This window comes from Oncorhynchus kisutch, linkage group LG9 (assembly GCF_002021735.2).
Source record: "Oncorhynchus kisutch isolate 150728-3 linkage group LG9, Okis_V2, whole genome shotgun sequence".
Classification (NCBI taxonomy): Eukaryota; Metazoa; Chordata; class Actinopteri; order Salmoniformes; family Salmonidae; genus Oncorhynchus; species Oncorhynchus kisutch.
Window position 1 is genome coordinate 4423882 of NC_034182.2, and position 14138 is coordinate 4438019.

At 48.6% G+C, this 14138-nt stretch overlaps 1 protein-coding gene across 1 annotated transcript in view; it reads right to left on the reverse strand.

Annotated features, from left to right (window-relative positions):
• Nucleotides 1–241: 241 nt before the first annotated feature.
• Nucleotides 242–14138, reverse strand: part of LOC109896368 (LHFPL tetraspan subfamily member 3 protein) — a 32400-nt gene continuing 18503 nt past the window's right edge. The window contains exons 2-4 of the mRNA XM_031831584.1: nucleotides 3998–4225; nucleotides 2530–2570; nucleotides 242–2419 (exon numbers count right to left, since the gene is read on the reverse strand). Coding sequence (XP_031687444.1) covers nucleotides 2551–2570; nucleotides 3998–4225 — 248 coding nt within the window. The 3' untranslated portion in view covers nucleotides 242–2419; nucleotides 2530–2550. The remainder of the gene's footprint in view (nucleotides 2420–2529; nucleotides 2571–3997; nucleotides 4226–14138) is intronic.

Below are 14138 nucleotides of genomic sequence, written 5' to 3' on the forward strand. Positions count from 1 at the left end.
GGTATAATAAGGTAGGTGGGGTTTGGACTAGCCGGTATAATAAGGTAGGTGGGGTTTGGACTAGCCGGTATAATAAGGCTAGGCACATTTACAACATAATGAGAGTGGATTTATAAAGCACTACACTCACCAGCTGGAAAGTCATATATGCCAATTAGGAGGATGATTAGGTGGCCAGGTTGGGAATTTAACCCCCTACTCTTACAATAAGTGCCATGGGATTTTTAATGACCACAGAGCGTTAGGACACCCATTTAACTTCCCATCTGAAAGACAGCACCCTATGCAGGGCAATGTCCCCTTCACTGCCCTGGGGCATTAGGATCTCCTTAGACCAGATGAAAGAGTGCCTCCTATTGGCCCTCCAACACCGTTTTCAGCAGCATGTGGTCTTCCATCAAGGGACTGACCGGGACCAACCGTGCTTTGCTTCAGGGGCAAACCAGCAGTTGGATGCAGGGTGCTATGCTGCTGGCAGTAGACTGTTGAAATAATAGTTAGAAAGTTGTGTTGCAGCCCTGTTTGTGTGGCAGTGGTAAACTACGTGACTTGAGTTTACATGGGCTCTGGAGGCTACTGATCTTTTCAACCAATTCTGTCCCTTTATACGGCCATAACGTCCATATTTTGACCTTCAAGAAATTGTATTTTTATTCATTGATAAAATGTGCCGGATAGAGAGCAAGAATAACTTTCCGTTAACGACACATTGCTACTAGTGATAAAGTTGCAGATAGATTCTAAGGTTATATTCCCAGATAATACAATTCAAGACACTGAGCCACACTTTATGGAAACACTTCTTCCCATAGTAAAATGGCAACTCTACAATACTGTCTGTATACATTGTATGGCACACACATCTAAAGTGAATCAATAGCTTTAACATACTGCATCGATTGTAAATATCATAGTCGAGACAAACTAATATTCCAACACGTAGAACAGCTATTTGTATTTGTTAGTAGGCCTTTTCTTCTACTTAATACATGGTTCTTCAGCATGGTTTTCTCCAGGGTCGCCGAGGACACAATGATTGGCAGCCTGCTCTTGACCTCTAGTCCTACATGGCTCCGATCTCTACCTCGCTGATTCTATCACAACAGTCATTCATTACAGCTACAAGATTTCTTCTTTACCTACAACTTGGTCACATTTAATGTGGTGTCAGTGGTGGAGCATCGCTCTCTGTTCAGCCGTTGTCTTCCAGTACGGACACGTCTAAATGGGATCCTTGGGACGTGCCAATTCTGATGTCACCCAGTTGAAGATTCTATTTAAAAAGGTTAAGGTAAGGGTAAAGGTTAGGGTTTTGTGTAGGGACGTCCAAAGGTTCCCAGGTACCGCTGACCCTTCCACCACAGAGTCCAGTAAGGTGGCTCAGCAAGCCAGACAGTGCTTACAGTTCTCATGGACCATGCTCACCCACTGTAAACTTACAATGATGAGCCCAATGAAGAGCAAAGAGTGGAACACAAGTCAAGAAGGAATCCACAGTTCAGGTACATGTGTCCTGTCTGTGTCCAGAGGTGAGTTTGACACAATAAAGACGACAGCTCTGTTTGATCAGACGTCTGAACAATCCAATGCTGTAGCCTAGCGGTCATGTGTGGTCATGAGTTAGTTGACCGTTTCCCAAACTCGGTCCTGGGGATCCCAAGGGGTGCATGTTTTTTTTTTCTTCCCCCAAGCACTACACAGCTGATTCAAGTTTTCAAAGCTTGGTGATTAGTTCATTATTTTAATTAGTTGGGTCAAATGCTAGGGCAAGAACCAAAACGTGCACCCCTTGGGATCCCCAGGACTGAGTTTGGGAAACGCTGGGTTAATTAGTGTTTTTCTATGCTAGGGCCTTGAATGGTGGGACAGAATCTCAAGGTCTTTTTCACAAACAAAACTTTTCTCATATGTTTCCTAATATGTTTTATTGTCACACACTGGATAGGTGCAGTGAAATGTGTTGTTTTACAGGGTCAGTCATAGTAGTACAGCGCCTCTGGAGCAAATCAGGGTTAAGTGCCTTACTCAGGGGGCACAACGGCAGACTTTTTTTCACCTTGTCGGCTCAGGTATTCAAACCAGCGACCTTTCGGTTACTGACCCAATGCTCTAACCACTGGGCTATCTGCCGCCCGTTAAGTCATCGGCCTACTGTGTACACTCAGTAACGGATTTCATAAAACAATATGAAGTCTTCCATCTGTTGTTGCTCTCAAGGTCATGTCTGGGTGAGAAAGGGCCGTAGGGGTTGGTCTTTACTAAGTGGGTTCTCTTGGAGTGGATGTCTCCTCTCATTCATTCGTCCTTTTCTCGTTCTGTTCTTTCCAACAGCAGTAGCTCTCCTTTCCACCTCCAGAGTGACAGGTATGAAGCTGGAACGTTGTGTTACATTATCTTTACCTCTGATGGGCACCAACACCTGTGAATAAAGGACACAACTAGATTTACCAATGGCAACACAAGCATATGGATATTGATCCCATGAAAGTACATCAGATAATTCACAATTCACAAAAAAAGCACACCCACCTTTGTACAGTATTTGGCTGTTTATATGGAATTACCAGTCTCTGTGAGGACAGAAAGGAGAGGGTAGCATTGGTAATGTCACTATGAATACCACTAGAGCTTCTGTACTTGTAGTACCAGAGACACGCCCGTGGGTGGCAGTAGTGAGGAAAAGTCACCAATCAGTGGTAAGGTAATGACATCCTTATCTAAATGGCTCAGAGACCTCCTTTATAAACAGTTAATCATTGGACTGGACCATGCGTTACTGCAACAGAACAATTAATCACTTTGCCAAAATGAGACTCGGTCACTCTCTTTCTCGTCTTATAGCTGATAATGTGAAGTCAGACATCTTGAAACCCTATAACATTGATAATTGAGGGTGTGTCGGATTTTGGAAGCAGAGCTTACTAGACTTAATTTGAATGTGTGCCCAATTGAGACTCTCTCTCTCCTCCTGTCCCATAGCTGATAACGGCATCCTCCCTCTGTTCCATGGCGTTCTCCTGCGCCAACAGGCAGCCCTAGCCGATCAGCTCATGTGATTCATTTAGACAGGCTGATAGCCAAGCTGTGTAAACAGCCATTAGTAATTCAGGACTCTGTAAATTCTTTCCCTTTTTATTCCATCTTATTTTCTCCCTCTCCTTTCCATTTCTTTTCATCTCTCTTTTTTCTGTTCCTTCCCCCCTTCTTGTCGTTTTAGCCAGTCTCTCTGACTCTGCCATCTTGTTTTCTTATCTTTCTCTCCCATTCTCACACTTTCTCTCTCTGACTCACCAATTCCCAATCCCATCGGTAATAACAGTAGGCAGGTGTAATGTGAGAAGCAGTTAAAATATGTTAATTGGTGGTGGCTCGGGTGTGTGAAATTATGCTGAAAATATTTGCATAAAAAGGGACAGAATATGAATATCTACCATGTGGGGTGTGGGGTTTTGACAGCAGGGTACAGTTGATACATTTGATACACACCCACCCCATGCTATGGGCTTTGGAGGAGGGGGTTGATGAGAAGTGTTTATTTATTAGCCTAAATACATTAAACCCCAAGATATGGGAGATGTGGAAGGGTCTGGAGGAGAGGGGGTTCAGACTTCAGTTACAGAGGTTCTGTTATTCTGTGCAACAGTGTTCTTCACTCCTGGTCCCGGAAAGCCAAAGGGTGTGCAGGTGTTTGGTCCAGCACTGCACTAACACATCAGTACGGTGCTGCCCTTCAGAGACAGGTAGACACCCTGTGGTCAACAGGAGCAGGATTGAAGAGCATTGCACTATGACCTTACACAGACTTGAACTATCACACATATCACTTTGTGAGACAGCCTCTGAATGGCATGCTCACATGAGGAAAGTCCACAGCTCGTATTCACAAAGCATCTCAGGGTAGGAGTACTGATCTAGAATCAGGTCCCCCCTGTCCATGTAATCTTATTCATAATGACCTAAAATCCCAAACTGATTTTAGATTAAGTGTTGTCCTTACTATCCAGCAGTTCATCAGCCATCAGCCCATCCTGACGGTTTCCCAGGACGAAGGCCAGGAAGGAGAGTATCAGGGCATCCATGATGCCCATGATAGCCAGGATGTAGGCCCAGCGCACGGAGCACGCTCCCAGGGTGTACTTGTCTGTCTGCTCCCCACACATCCTCTTCACCTCGTCACTGTCCCAGCCGTCTGGGTAGATCATACAGCCCAGAATCAGGCACGTACCTGGGATAGGAGGAGGGAGGGAGGGATGGGGGGATGGAGAGACAGGGGGAGGGAGGGAGGGATGGGGGGATGGAGAGACAGGGGGAGGGAGGGATGGGGGGATGGAGAGACAGAGGGAGGGAGGGATGGAGAGACAGAGGGAGGGAGGGATGGGGGGATGGAGAGACAGAGGGAGGGGGGGATGGAGAGACAGAGGGAGGGAGGGATGGAGAGACAGAGGGAGGGAGGGATGGAGAGACGGAGGGATGGAGAGACAGAGGGAGGGAGGGATGGAGGGAGAGAGGGAGGGAGGGATGGAGAGACAGAGGGAGGGAGGGGGGATGGAGAGACAGAGGGAGGGAGGGATGGGGGGATGGAGGGAGAAAGGAAGAAGTGGGAGAAAGGGGGAGATTACAGAAAAGAGAGAGTACAGGAGAAACACAGAAAGGTGGAGGGAGAGACAAAGAGAGATAGTGTTAGCTTAACCCATACCATATCTATGCAGTATTCTAAACTCATCACCCTCCCCCTAGAGTCTCTCCTCCCCCTCCTCCCCCTGTAGTCTCTCCTCCCCATCCTCCCCCTGTAGTCTCTCCTCCATCCATCCCTCCCCCTGTAGTCCCCCCCATCCCCCTGTAGTCTCTCCTCCCCCTCCTCCCCCTGTAGTCTCTCCTCCCCCTTCTCCCCCTGTAGTCTCTCCTCCCCCTTCTCCCCCTGTAGTCTCTCCTCCATCCATCCCTCCCCCTGTAGTCTCTCCTCCATCCATCCCTCCCCCCGTAGTCTCTCCTCCATCCCTCCCTCTGTAGTCTTTCCTCCTCCCCTCTCCTCCATCCCTCCCCCTGTAGTCTCTCCTCCATCCCTCCCCCTGTAGTCTCTCCTCCATCCCTCCCCCTGTAGTCTTTCCTCCTCCCTTCCCCCTGTAGTCTCTCCTCCATCCCTCCTTCTGCAGTCTCTCCTCCTCCCTTCCCCCTGTAGTCTCCCCTCCACCCCTACTGTAGTCCCTCCTCCCCTCCACCCATTCTGTAGTCCCTCCTCTCCTCCACCCCTACTGTAGTCCCTCCTCCACCCCTTCTGTAGTCCCTCCTCTCCTCCTGTAGTCCCTCTCCTCCACCCCTACTGTAGTCCCTCCTCTCCTCCACCCCTACTGTAGTCCCTCCTCCACCCCTTCTGTAGTCCCTCCTCTCCTCCTGTAGTCCCTCTCCTCCACCCCTTCTGTAGTCCCTCCTTTCCTCCACCCCTTCTGTAGTCCCTCCTTTCCTCCACCCCTTCTGTAGTCCCTCCTCTCCTCCACCCCTTCTGTAGTTCCTCCTTTCCTCCACCCCTTCTGTAGTCCCTCCTCCTCCCCTTCTGTAGTCCCCCCTCTCCTCCACCCCTTCTGTAGTCCCTCCTCTCCTCCACCCCTTCTGTAGTCCCTCCTCTCCTCCACCCCTTCTGTAATCCCTCCTCGCCTTCTGTAGTCCCTCCTCTCCTCCACCCCTACTGTAGTCCCTCCTCACCCTGTAGTCTCTCCTCCACCCCTCCTGTAGTCCCTTCCCTCCTCCACCCCTTCTGTAGTCCCTCCTCTCCCCCTCTGTAGTCTCTCCTCCTCCCCTTCTGTAGTCCCTCCTCTCCTCCTGTTGTAGTCCCTCCTCTCATCCTCCCCCTGTAGTCCCTCCTCCCCCTGTAGTCTTTTCCTCCCCCTCCTCCCCCTGTAGTCTCTCCTCCATCCCTCCCTCACACTGTAATGTCTCTCCTCCCCCTCCTCCCCCTGTAGTCTATCCTCCATCCATCCCTCCCCCTGTAGTCCCCCCGTAGTCTCTCTTCCATCCATCCCTCCCCCTGTAGTCTCTCCTCCATCCCTCCCACTGTAGTCTCTCCTCCCTCCCCCTGTAGTCTTTCCTCCTCCCCTCCCCCTGTAGTCTCTCCTCCATCCCTCCCCCTGTAGTCTTTCATCCATCCCTCCCCCTGTAGTCTCTCCTCCATCCCTCCTTCTGCAGTCTCTCCTCCTCCCTTCCCCCTGTAGTCTCTCCTCCACCCCTACTGTAGTCCCTCCTCTCCTCCACCCCTTCTCTAGTCCCTCCTCTCCTCCACCCCTTCTCTAGTCCCTCCTCTCCTCCACCCCTTCTCTAGTCCCTCCTCTCCTCCACCCCTTTTGTAGTCCCTCCTCTCCTCCACCCCTTTTGTAGTCCCTCCTCTCCTCCACCCCTTCTGTAGTCCCTCCTCTCCTCCACCCCTTTTGTAGTCCCTCCTCTCCTCCACCCCTTTTGTAGTCCCTCCTCTCCTCCTCCCCTTCTGTAGTCCCTCCTCTCCTCCACCCCTTCTGTAGTCCCTCCTCTCCTCCACCCCTACTGTAGTCCCTCTCCTACTGTAGTCCCTCCTCTCCTCCTGTAGTCCCTCCTCTCCTCCACCCCTACTGTAGTCCCTCCTCTCCTCCACCCCTTTTGTAGTCCCTCCTCTCCTCCTCCCCTTCTGTAGTCCCTCCTCTCCTCCACCCCTTCTGTAGTCCCTCCTCTCCTCCACCCCTACTGTAGTCCCTCCTCTCCTCCACCCCTACTGTAGTCCCTCCTCACCCTGTAGTCTCTCCTCCTCCCCCTGTAGTCCCTCCTCTCCTCCACCCCTTCTGTAGTCCCTCCTCCCCTTCTGTAGTCCCTCCTCTCCTCCACCCCTTCTGTAGTCTCTCCTCCTCCCCTTCTGTAGTCCCTCCTCTCCTCCACCCCTACTGTAGTCCCTCCTCTCCTCCACCCCTACTGTAGTCCCTCCTCACCCTGTAGTCTCTCCTCCTCCCCCTGTAGTCCCTCCTCTCCTCCACCCCTTCTGTAGTCCCTCCTCTCCTCCTCCCCTTCTGTAGTCCCTCCTCTCCTCCTCCCCTTCTGTAGTCCCTCCTCTCCTCCACCCCTTCTGTAGTCCCTCCTCTCCTCCACCCCTTCTGTAGTCCCTCCTCTCCTCCACCCCTTCTGTAGTCCCTCCTCTCCTCTTCCTCTTCTGTAGTCCCTCCTCCCCTTCTGTAGTCCCTCCTCTCCTCCACCCCTTCTGTAGTCCCTCCTCTCCTCCACCCCTTTTGTAGTCCCTCCTCTCCTCCTCCCCTTCTGTAGTCCCTCCTCTCCTCCTCCCCTTCTGTAGTCCCTCCTCTCCTCCTCCCCTTCTGTAGTCCCTCCTCTCCCCCTCCCCTTCTGTAGTCCCTCCTCTCCTCCTCCCCTTCTGTAGTCCCTCCTCTCCTCCACCCCTTCTGTAGTCCCTCCTCACCCTGTAGTCTCTTCTCCTCCCCTCCTGTAGTCCCTCCTCTCCTCCACCCCTTCTGTAGTCCCTCCTCTCATCCTCCCTCTGTAGTCCCTCCTCCCCCCCTTCTGTAGTCCCTCCTCCTGTAGTCCCTCCTCTCCTCCCCCCCTTCTGTAGTCCCTCCTCTCATCCTCCCCCTGTAGTCCCTCCTCCCCCTGTAGTCTCTCCTTCTGTAGTCCCTCCTCTCCTCCACCCCTTCTGTAGTCCCTCCTCTCATCCTCCCCCTGTAGTCTCTCCTCCCCCCCCCTGTAGTCCCTCCTCTCATCCTCCTCCTGTAGTCCCTCCTCTCCTCCACCCCTTCTGTAGTCCCTCCTCTCATCCTCCCCCTGTAGTCTCTCCTCCTCCCCCCCTGTAGTCCCTCCTCTCATCCTCCCCCTGTAGTCCCTCCTCCTCCCCTCCTGTAGTCCCTCCTCTCCTCCACCCCTTCTGTAGTCCCTCCTCTCATCCTCCCCCTGTAGTCTCTCCTCCTCCCCCCCTGTAGTCCCTCCTCTCCTCCACCCCTTCTGTAGTCCCTCCTCTCATCCTCCCCCTGTAGTCTCTCCTGTTCCCTTACTCCTGTAATCTCTCCTCTCCTCTGTTCACTAGCTGATTGATTCCCTCTCCTGATCTCCTGACCACTGTCAGAGTGACCACTGCAGCTCCCCATGGACACAAACAGTACGCACACCCACTCCAGCCAGAGACACTGGGACTGTCTTCAATTCAATTCACTTGTTCAGAGTGTGTGACAATAACACGGAGACGTCAGTGCAGGCTGTGGTAACAGATCAATAAAAGTATTGTCAGAGGATATCTAGCAGTCCCACACAGTCACAGCAGCAGAGTCCGTAGTAGAGGCATTTGTGTGTGTTAACAGTCGTGGACATTGCTGTCAGAGGCTAAGCTAAAGAGTCAGCGAGAGAGTACAGAGAGATAAATCTATCTACTTAAGACACAATCTCAGGAAATCAAAGAGCAGCCCTCTCTTTCTCTCCATCCTTCTCTCTTTTCTTCCTCCCTCCCTCTCATTCACTCACAGAACCTCAGGAAATGATAGAGCATCACAGCAGGAATATTGGTGACCTGTTCCCACAAGAAAAGAGCAACCAGTGGAAAAAAAACACCATTGTAAATACAATGGTTTTTATTCATTATTTATTATTATTTATTTTCCACAATGTACTTTTTATTTTTGCACATCGTTACAACACTGTATATAGACATAACATGATATTTGAAATGTGTCTATTCTTTTGAAACTTTTGTGAGTGTAATATTTACTGTTCATTTTTTATGATCTATTTCACCTGTTTTGGCAATGTTAACATATGTTTCCCATGCCAATAAAGCCCTTCGAATTGAATTGAAAGGGGAGGAGAGGAACTGGAGAAAGTGAGAAAGAAACACAAATCAAATCAAATTTTACTGGCCACATACACATGGTTAGCAGATGTCATTGCGAGTGTAGCGAAATGCTTATGGATCTAGATCCGACAGTGCAGCAAAATCTAACAGGTAATAGCAACAATTCCACAACAAAACCTAATACACACAATCGAGTAAAGGAATGGGATGAGAGTATATAAGTAAAAAATATATGGATGAGCAGTGAAAGCGGCTAAGATGCAATAGATAGTAAAGAATAGATAGTGAAGGATACAGTATATACATATGAGATGAGTAATGCGAGAGATGTAAACATTCTTAGTGGCATTATTAAAGTGACTAGTGTTCCATTTATTAAAGTGGCCAGTGATATCAAGTCTGTAGGTAGGCAGTCGTCTCTCTGTGCTGGTGGTGGCTGTTTAACAATCTGATGGCCTTGAGATAGAAGCTGTTTTTCAATATCTCGGTCCCAGCTTTGATGCACCTGTACTGACCTCGCCTTCAGGTTGGAACCGGGGTGAACAGGCAGTGGCTCGGGTGGTTGTTGTCCTTGATGATCTTTTTGACCTTCCTGTGACATCGGGTGCTGTAAGTAGTTTGCCCCCGGTGATGCATTGTGCAGACCTCACTACCCTCTGGAGAGCTCTGCGGTTGTGGGCGGTGCAGTGTTTCCCCACTGTGTTTCTGTTCTCTACTAACATGTGGTTTCCTGTTAGTCTGGAGTTAAACAGGACATGTGGTTTCCTGTTAGTCTGGAGTTAAACAGGACATGTGGTTTCCTGTTAGTCTGGAGTTAAACAGGACATGTGGTTTCCTGTTAGTCTGGAGTTAAACAGGACATGTGGTTTCCTGTTAGTCTGGAGTTAAACAGGACATGTGGTTTTCTGTTAGTCTGGAGTTAAACAGGACATGTGTTTTCCTGTTAGTCTGGAGTTAAACAGGACATGTGGTTTCCTGTTAGTCTGGAGTTAAACAGGACATGTGGTTTCCTGTTAGTCTGGAGTTAAACAGGACATGATGATATGGATCAGAATTGTGGTAATGATACAAACGGTGCTGATTGGTCTGTAATAATGCACACTGATGTTAAAGCATGTAATAGCTATAATCTAATCCCACCTCTACACTAGAGGTCCCCAATTACATTCAGCCACGGGACAATTTTTTCTTGAGAGGATGGTCAGGGGGCCGGAACACAATTTAAAATAATTTGTACTCTGCAAATTGACCGTAAAGTAGCCCAAACCAATAGCATTTGACAAAAACATTATCATTTCAATTAAATACATTGAGATATGATCACCTATGCCTCTCTATTTATGAATCATTGTGAACAGATCGTCCTAGCCGGGAGCGTTAGCGCTGCGTCAGACTCCGGCACTGATCATCCACATTGCTAATCACTGTTCTCGGATCAGAGGATGGGACACGTATGAGTTTCTCTCGTTTTTAACGTTGATCTTGTTTATATGTGCTGTGTGTGAGAGAGCGTTGGATTGGATGCTCTGCATTTGACTATGGTCCTCTCACTTCCAGACCTTTTCATAAATGACACAATACGGTCCTGAGGTGGTCTTATAGCTTGGGTCCAGACTGAGAGGAGGGCAGTCATTCTAACTCTGAACTCATCATTAACAATAAAAACATAATTGACCCGTTCACTTCCTCTTGCAGTGAACCATGGAGATGCAGAATGAGGAGAGAGCATGGGAACCTACAGATGTAGGATCTTAATTTGATCACTTTTGTTATCAATTTTCCTGCAACACAGGAAATGCAGATGAGCCTCGTGATTTACAAAAGTCCCTGAAAACCCACACTAACACACGGTTATATTAACAGTATTGCACTTTTCATGTAGCCTACTTTTGACCCGCTAATAGCCTAACCAACGAACAGGCAACATCAAATGTTCAAATCCTGTTGTTGCAGGATTATTTTACTGTTAATGGGTTAAGATCCTACATCTGAAATGGACAAGGAGCCTAAAGTTTAAGTCTCAGGCAAACATTGAATAAGTCAATTAATGAGCCAATGACAATTAATGAGCCACTGACGCCACCATGGGGCACTCTGTTCACAACGTTGACATCAGCAAACCTCTCGTCCACACGTCGCCATACACGTGGTCTGCGGTTGTGAGGCCGGTTGGACGTACTGTCAAATTCTCTAAAACGATGTTAGAGGCTTATGGTAGAGAAATGAACATTAAATTCTCTGGAAACTGCTCTGATGGACATTCCTGCAGTCAGCATGCCAATTGCATGCTCACTCAAAACATCTATGAAATTGTGTTGTGACAAAACTGCACATTTTAGAGTGGCCTTTTATTGCCCCCAGCACAATGTGCACCTGTGTAATGACCATGCTGTTTAATCAGCTTCTTGATATGCCACACCTGTCAGGTGGATGGATTATCTTGACAAAGGAGAAATGTTAACAAATGTTAACAAATGTGTGCACAACATGAGAGAAATTAGCTTTTTGTGCATATGGAACATTTCAGGGATCTTTTATTTCAGCTCATGAAACATGGGACCAAAACTCGGGGAGTGGAGGAGTCAGAGTCGGGAACTTTCAGACCTCTCACTCCTCGTCTCCATCCTCCCGCCAACTGTTGCTGCTTCTCCTCAACACAGACAGACAGATTACAGCCCCAGTTCTCCGCCCTTTCACTCCACGGCTGCTTAATGTCTTGATTGAGGTTGGCTGGTTGGTTGTGAATGAGGCTGGCTGGTTGGTTGTGATTGAGGCTGGCTGGTTGGTTGTGATTGAGGCTGGCTGGTTGGTTGTGATTGAGGCTGGCTGGTTGGTTGTGATTGAGGCTGGCTGGTTGGTTGTGATTGAGGCTGGCTGGTTGGTTGGGATTGAGGCTGGCTGGTTGGTTGGGATTGAGGCTGTGTTTGTGCGTGCAGGTTTTCTTTCAGTGCGAAGGTGAACCATGCCAAATGCATATATAGAGAGAGTAAATTGGGGCAGAGACAGATAGATGAAAATTGGGCTCTCTCCTCTCCTGTGCGAATCCTCTCACACCTTTCCCCTTAATCGTCCCATAGTGCTGCTGGTCACAGGCTCAGTGTGTTAAAGGCTGAGGGTAATGTGGGGATGCAGGCTGTGTGACATGGATGCTGTGCCGTCTTCTGCATATGGCCAGGCTCATTAGCTCATCAAAAGCACAAATGCAAACACCCATGTGCACGCACACGCACAGCCAATTACAGCACCGCACATTGACTGTACAAACAGAGCAGTCAATGCGATTACAGCCAAAGAGATTCATTTTAGACCGTTGAATTGTAATGCTAGCAGGGAGCTGTCCAATCAAGAGGTGCTGAAACCCCCATTGGAGACCTGCTGCATTCACCCAACTGGCTTACATGAGCTGCTCTGTGGTTTGGATTAGAGTGCATTCTTCCCCCTCATCTCTGTATGCATCCAACACACTCAGGCAGACTATAGCATGGGCATGCTTCTTTTTCTCTCTCCCTCCACAACAACTTGTTTCACTTGTCATTGGGGCCGACAAGGATTACAAGGAAGCAGACAGGGAAGGAGAGGGGGAGAGATAAAGGCAAAGGAATGAGATTAGAAAGAGAGAGGGACAGAAGGAGAGAGGGAAAGAGCTGAGCACTCTGTCTCTATGGCTCAGGCGCAGAATGACATCAATTGTAGGTGTTGCTTCTCTACTGTGCACAGGTGGAGCAGGCAGACAGAGAGGCAAAGAGCATCATGTCAGGAACACGCACTATTAGTTTATACAACGAGTGTCTGAACAGAGTAAGAGTTATATGAGGTGCCTGTTGTTTTCTTTCCTAGGGAGAGAGGAGAGGAGGAAGGTGGGAATACATAGAGGGAGTGTGGATGGGGGAGAAGATAGAGGGATGGCTTGCTGAATGAAAGTACCATCGGGAGGATACAGGGTTAGAATCCCAATGCGTCCCATCTGTCACACTCTGACCATTATTTGCGTTGTTTGTTTCTATGTTTTGTTTCGTCAAGGTGTGATATGAGTGGACATTCTATGTTGCATGTCTAGTTAGTCTGTTTCTATGTGTTTTGGCCTGATATGGTTCTCAATCAGTGGCAGGTGTTTGTCGTTGTCTCTGATTGGGAACCATATTTAGGTAGCCTGTTTTGTATTGTGGTTCGTGGGTTATTGTCTATGTGATGTTGTATGTTTGCACACAGTATTGTTAGCGGTCACGGTCGTCTTGTTTGTTTGTTTGTTTGTTTGTTTGTTTGTTTGTTTGTTTAGTGATCTTCGTGTTCATTCGTCTAACATTAAAAGAATGTATTCACACCACGCTGCGCTTTGGTCTCTTCACTACGACGATCGTGACACCATCTGACACATAAAGAGAGGAAAGGAAGTGAGTTCAACCAGCAAGACTACTCCATCCTGTCCTTAATTGAGCAGCAATGGTGGTTCTTAATTAAACCAATAGATATGTTGCATTTGTTCTGCAATTGATTACTTTGACCTTTGTGTCTTTTCTACCCTGACTGGGAAAAAGTCCTATCCTATTCACAGCAGAGAAATCTGCTTCTGTTCTCCATTCCTAAAGCAGAGGGGTTTATGGATGGTCCCTGGAGGACAGTGTGCCGTAAAAGTGATTGAGGATCAAATGAATAACCCAATCATTCTGCAGCAAGCCGCCCACGTCTGTATCAGCCCCAGGCCCAGGCAAGATCACAGCAGTTATACTGTTATTAGCTATTCATAATAGCCAGGGGGGGGGAATAAACAGTCGTCCGAAACACAAGTTTCTACATGCCTTATTCTTACCAAATGTACAAGGGTACACTGTTGTGACTCCTCATGAAGAATATTTCAGATCATTTTGTTTTCAGATATTTTTTGATTCCATCATCGAAAATGCAGAGCGTTATAGTATATGCACTTTAGCAGATGATTTTATCCAAAGCGGTTCACAGTCGTGTGCATACACCTTTTTTCTGTATGGGTGGCCCCAGCGGGAATCTAACCCACCATCCTGATGTTTTTCTGTATGGGTGGCCCCAGTGGGAATCTAACCCACCATCCTGATGTTTTTCTGTATGGGTGGCCCCAGCGGGAATCTAACCCACCATCCTGATGTTTTTCTGTATGGGTGGCCCCAGCGGGAATCTAACCCACCATCCTGATGTTTTTCTGTATGGGTGGCCCCAGTGGGAATCTAACCCACCATCCTGATGTTTTTCTGTATGGGTGGCCCCAGCGGGAATCTAACCCACCATCCTGATGTTTTTCTGTATGGGTGGCCCCAGTGGGAATCTAACCCACCATCCTGATGTTTTTCTGTATGGGTGGCCC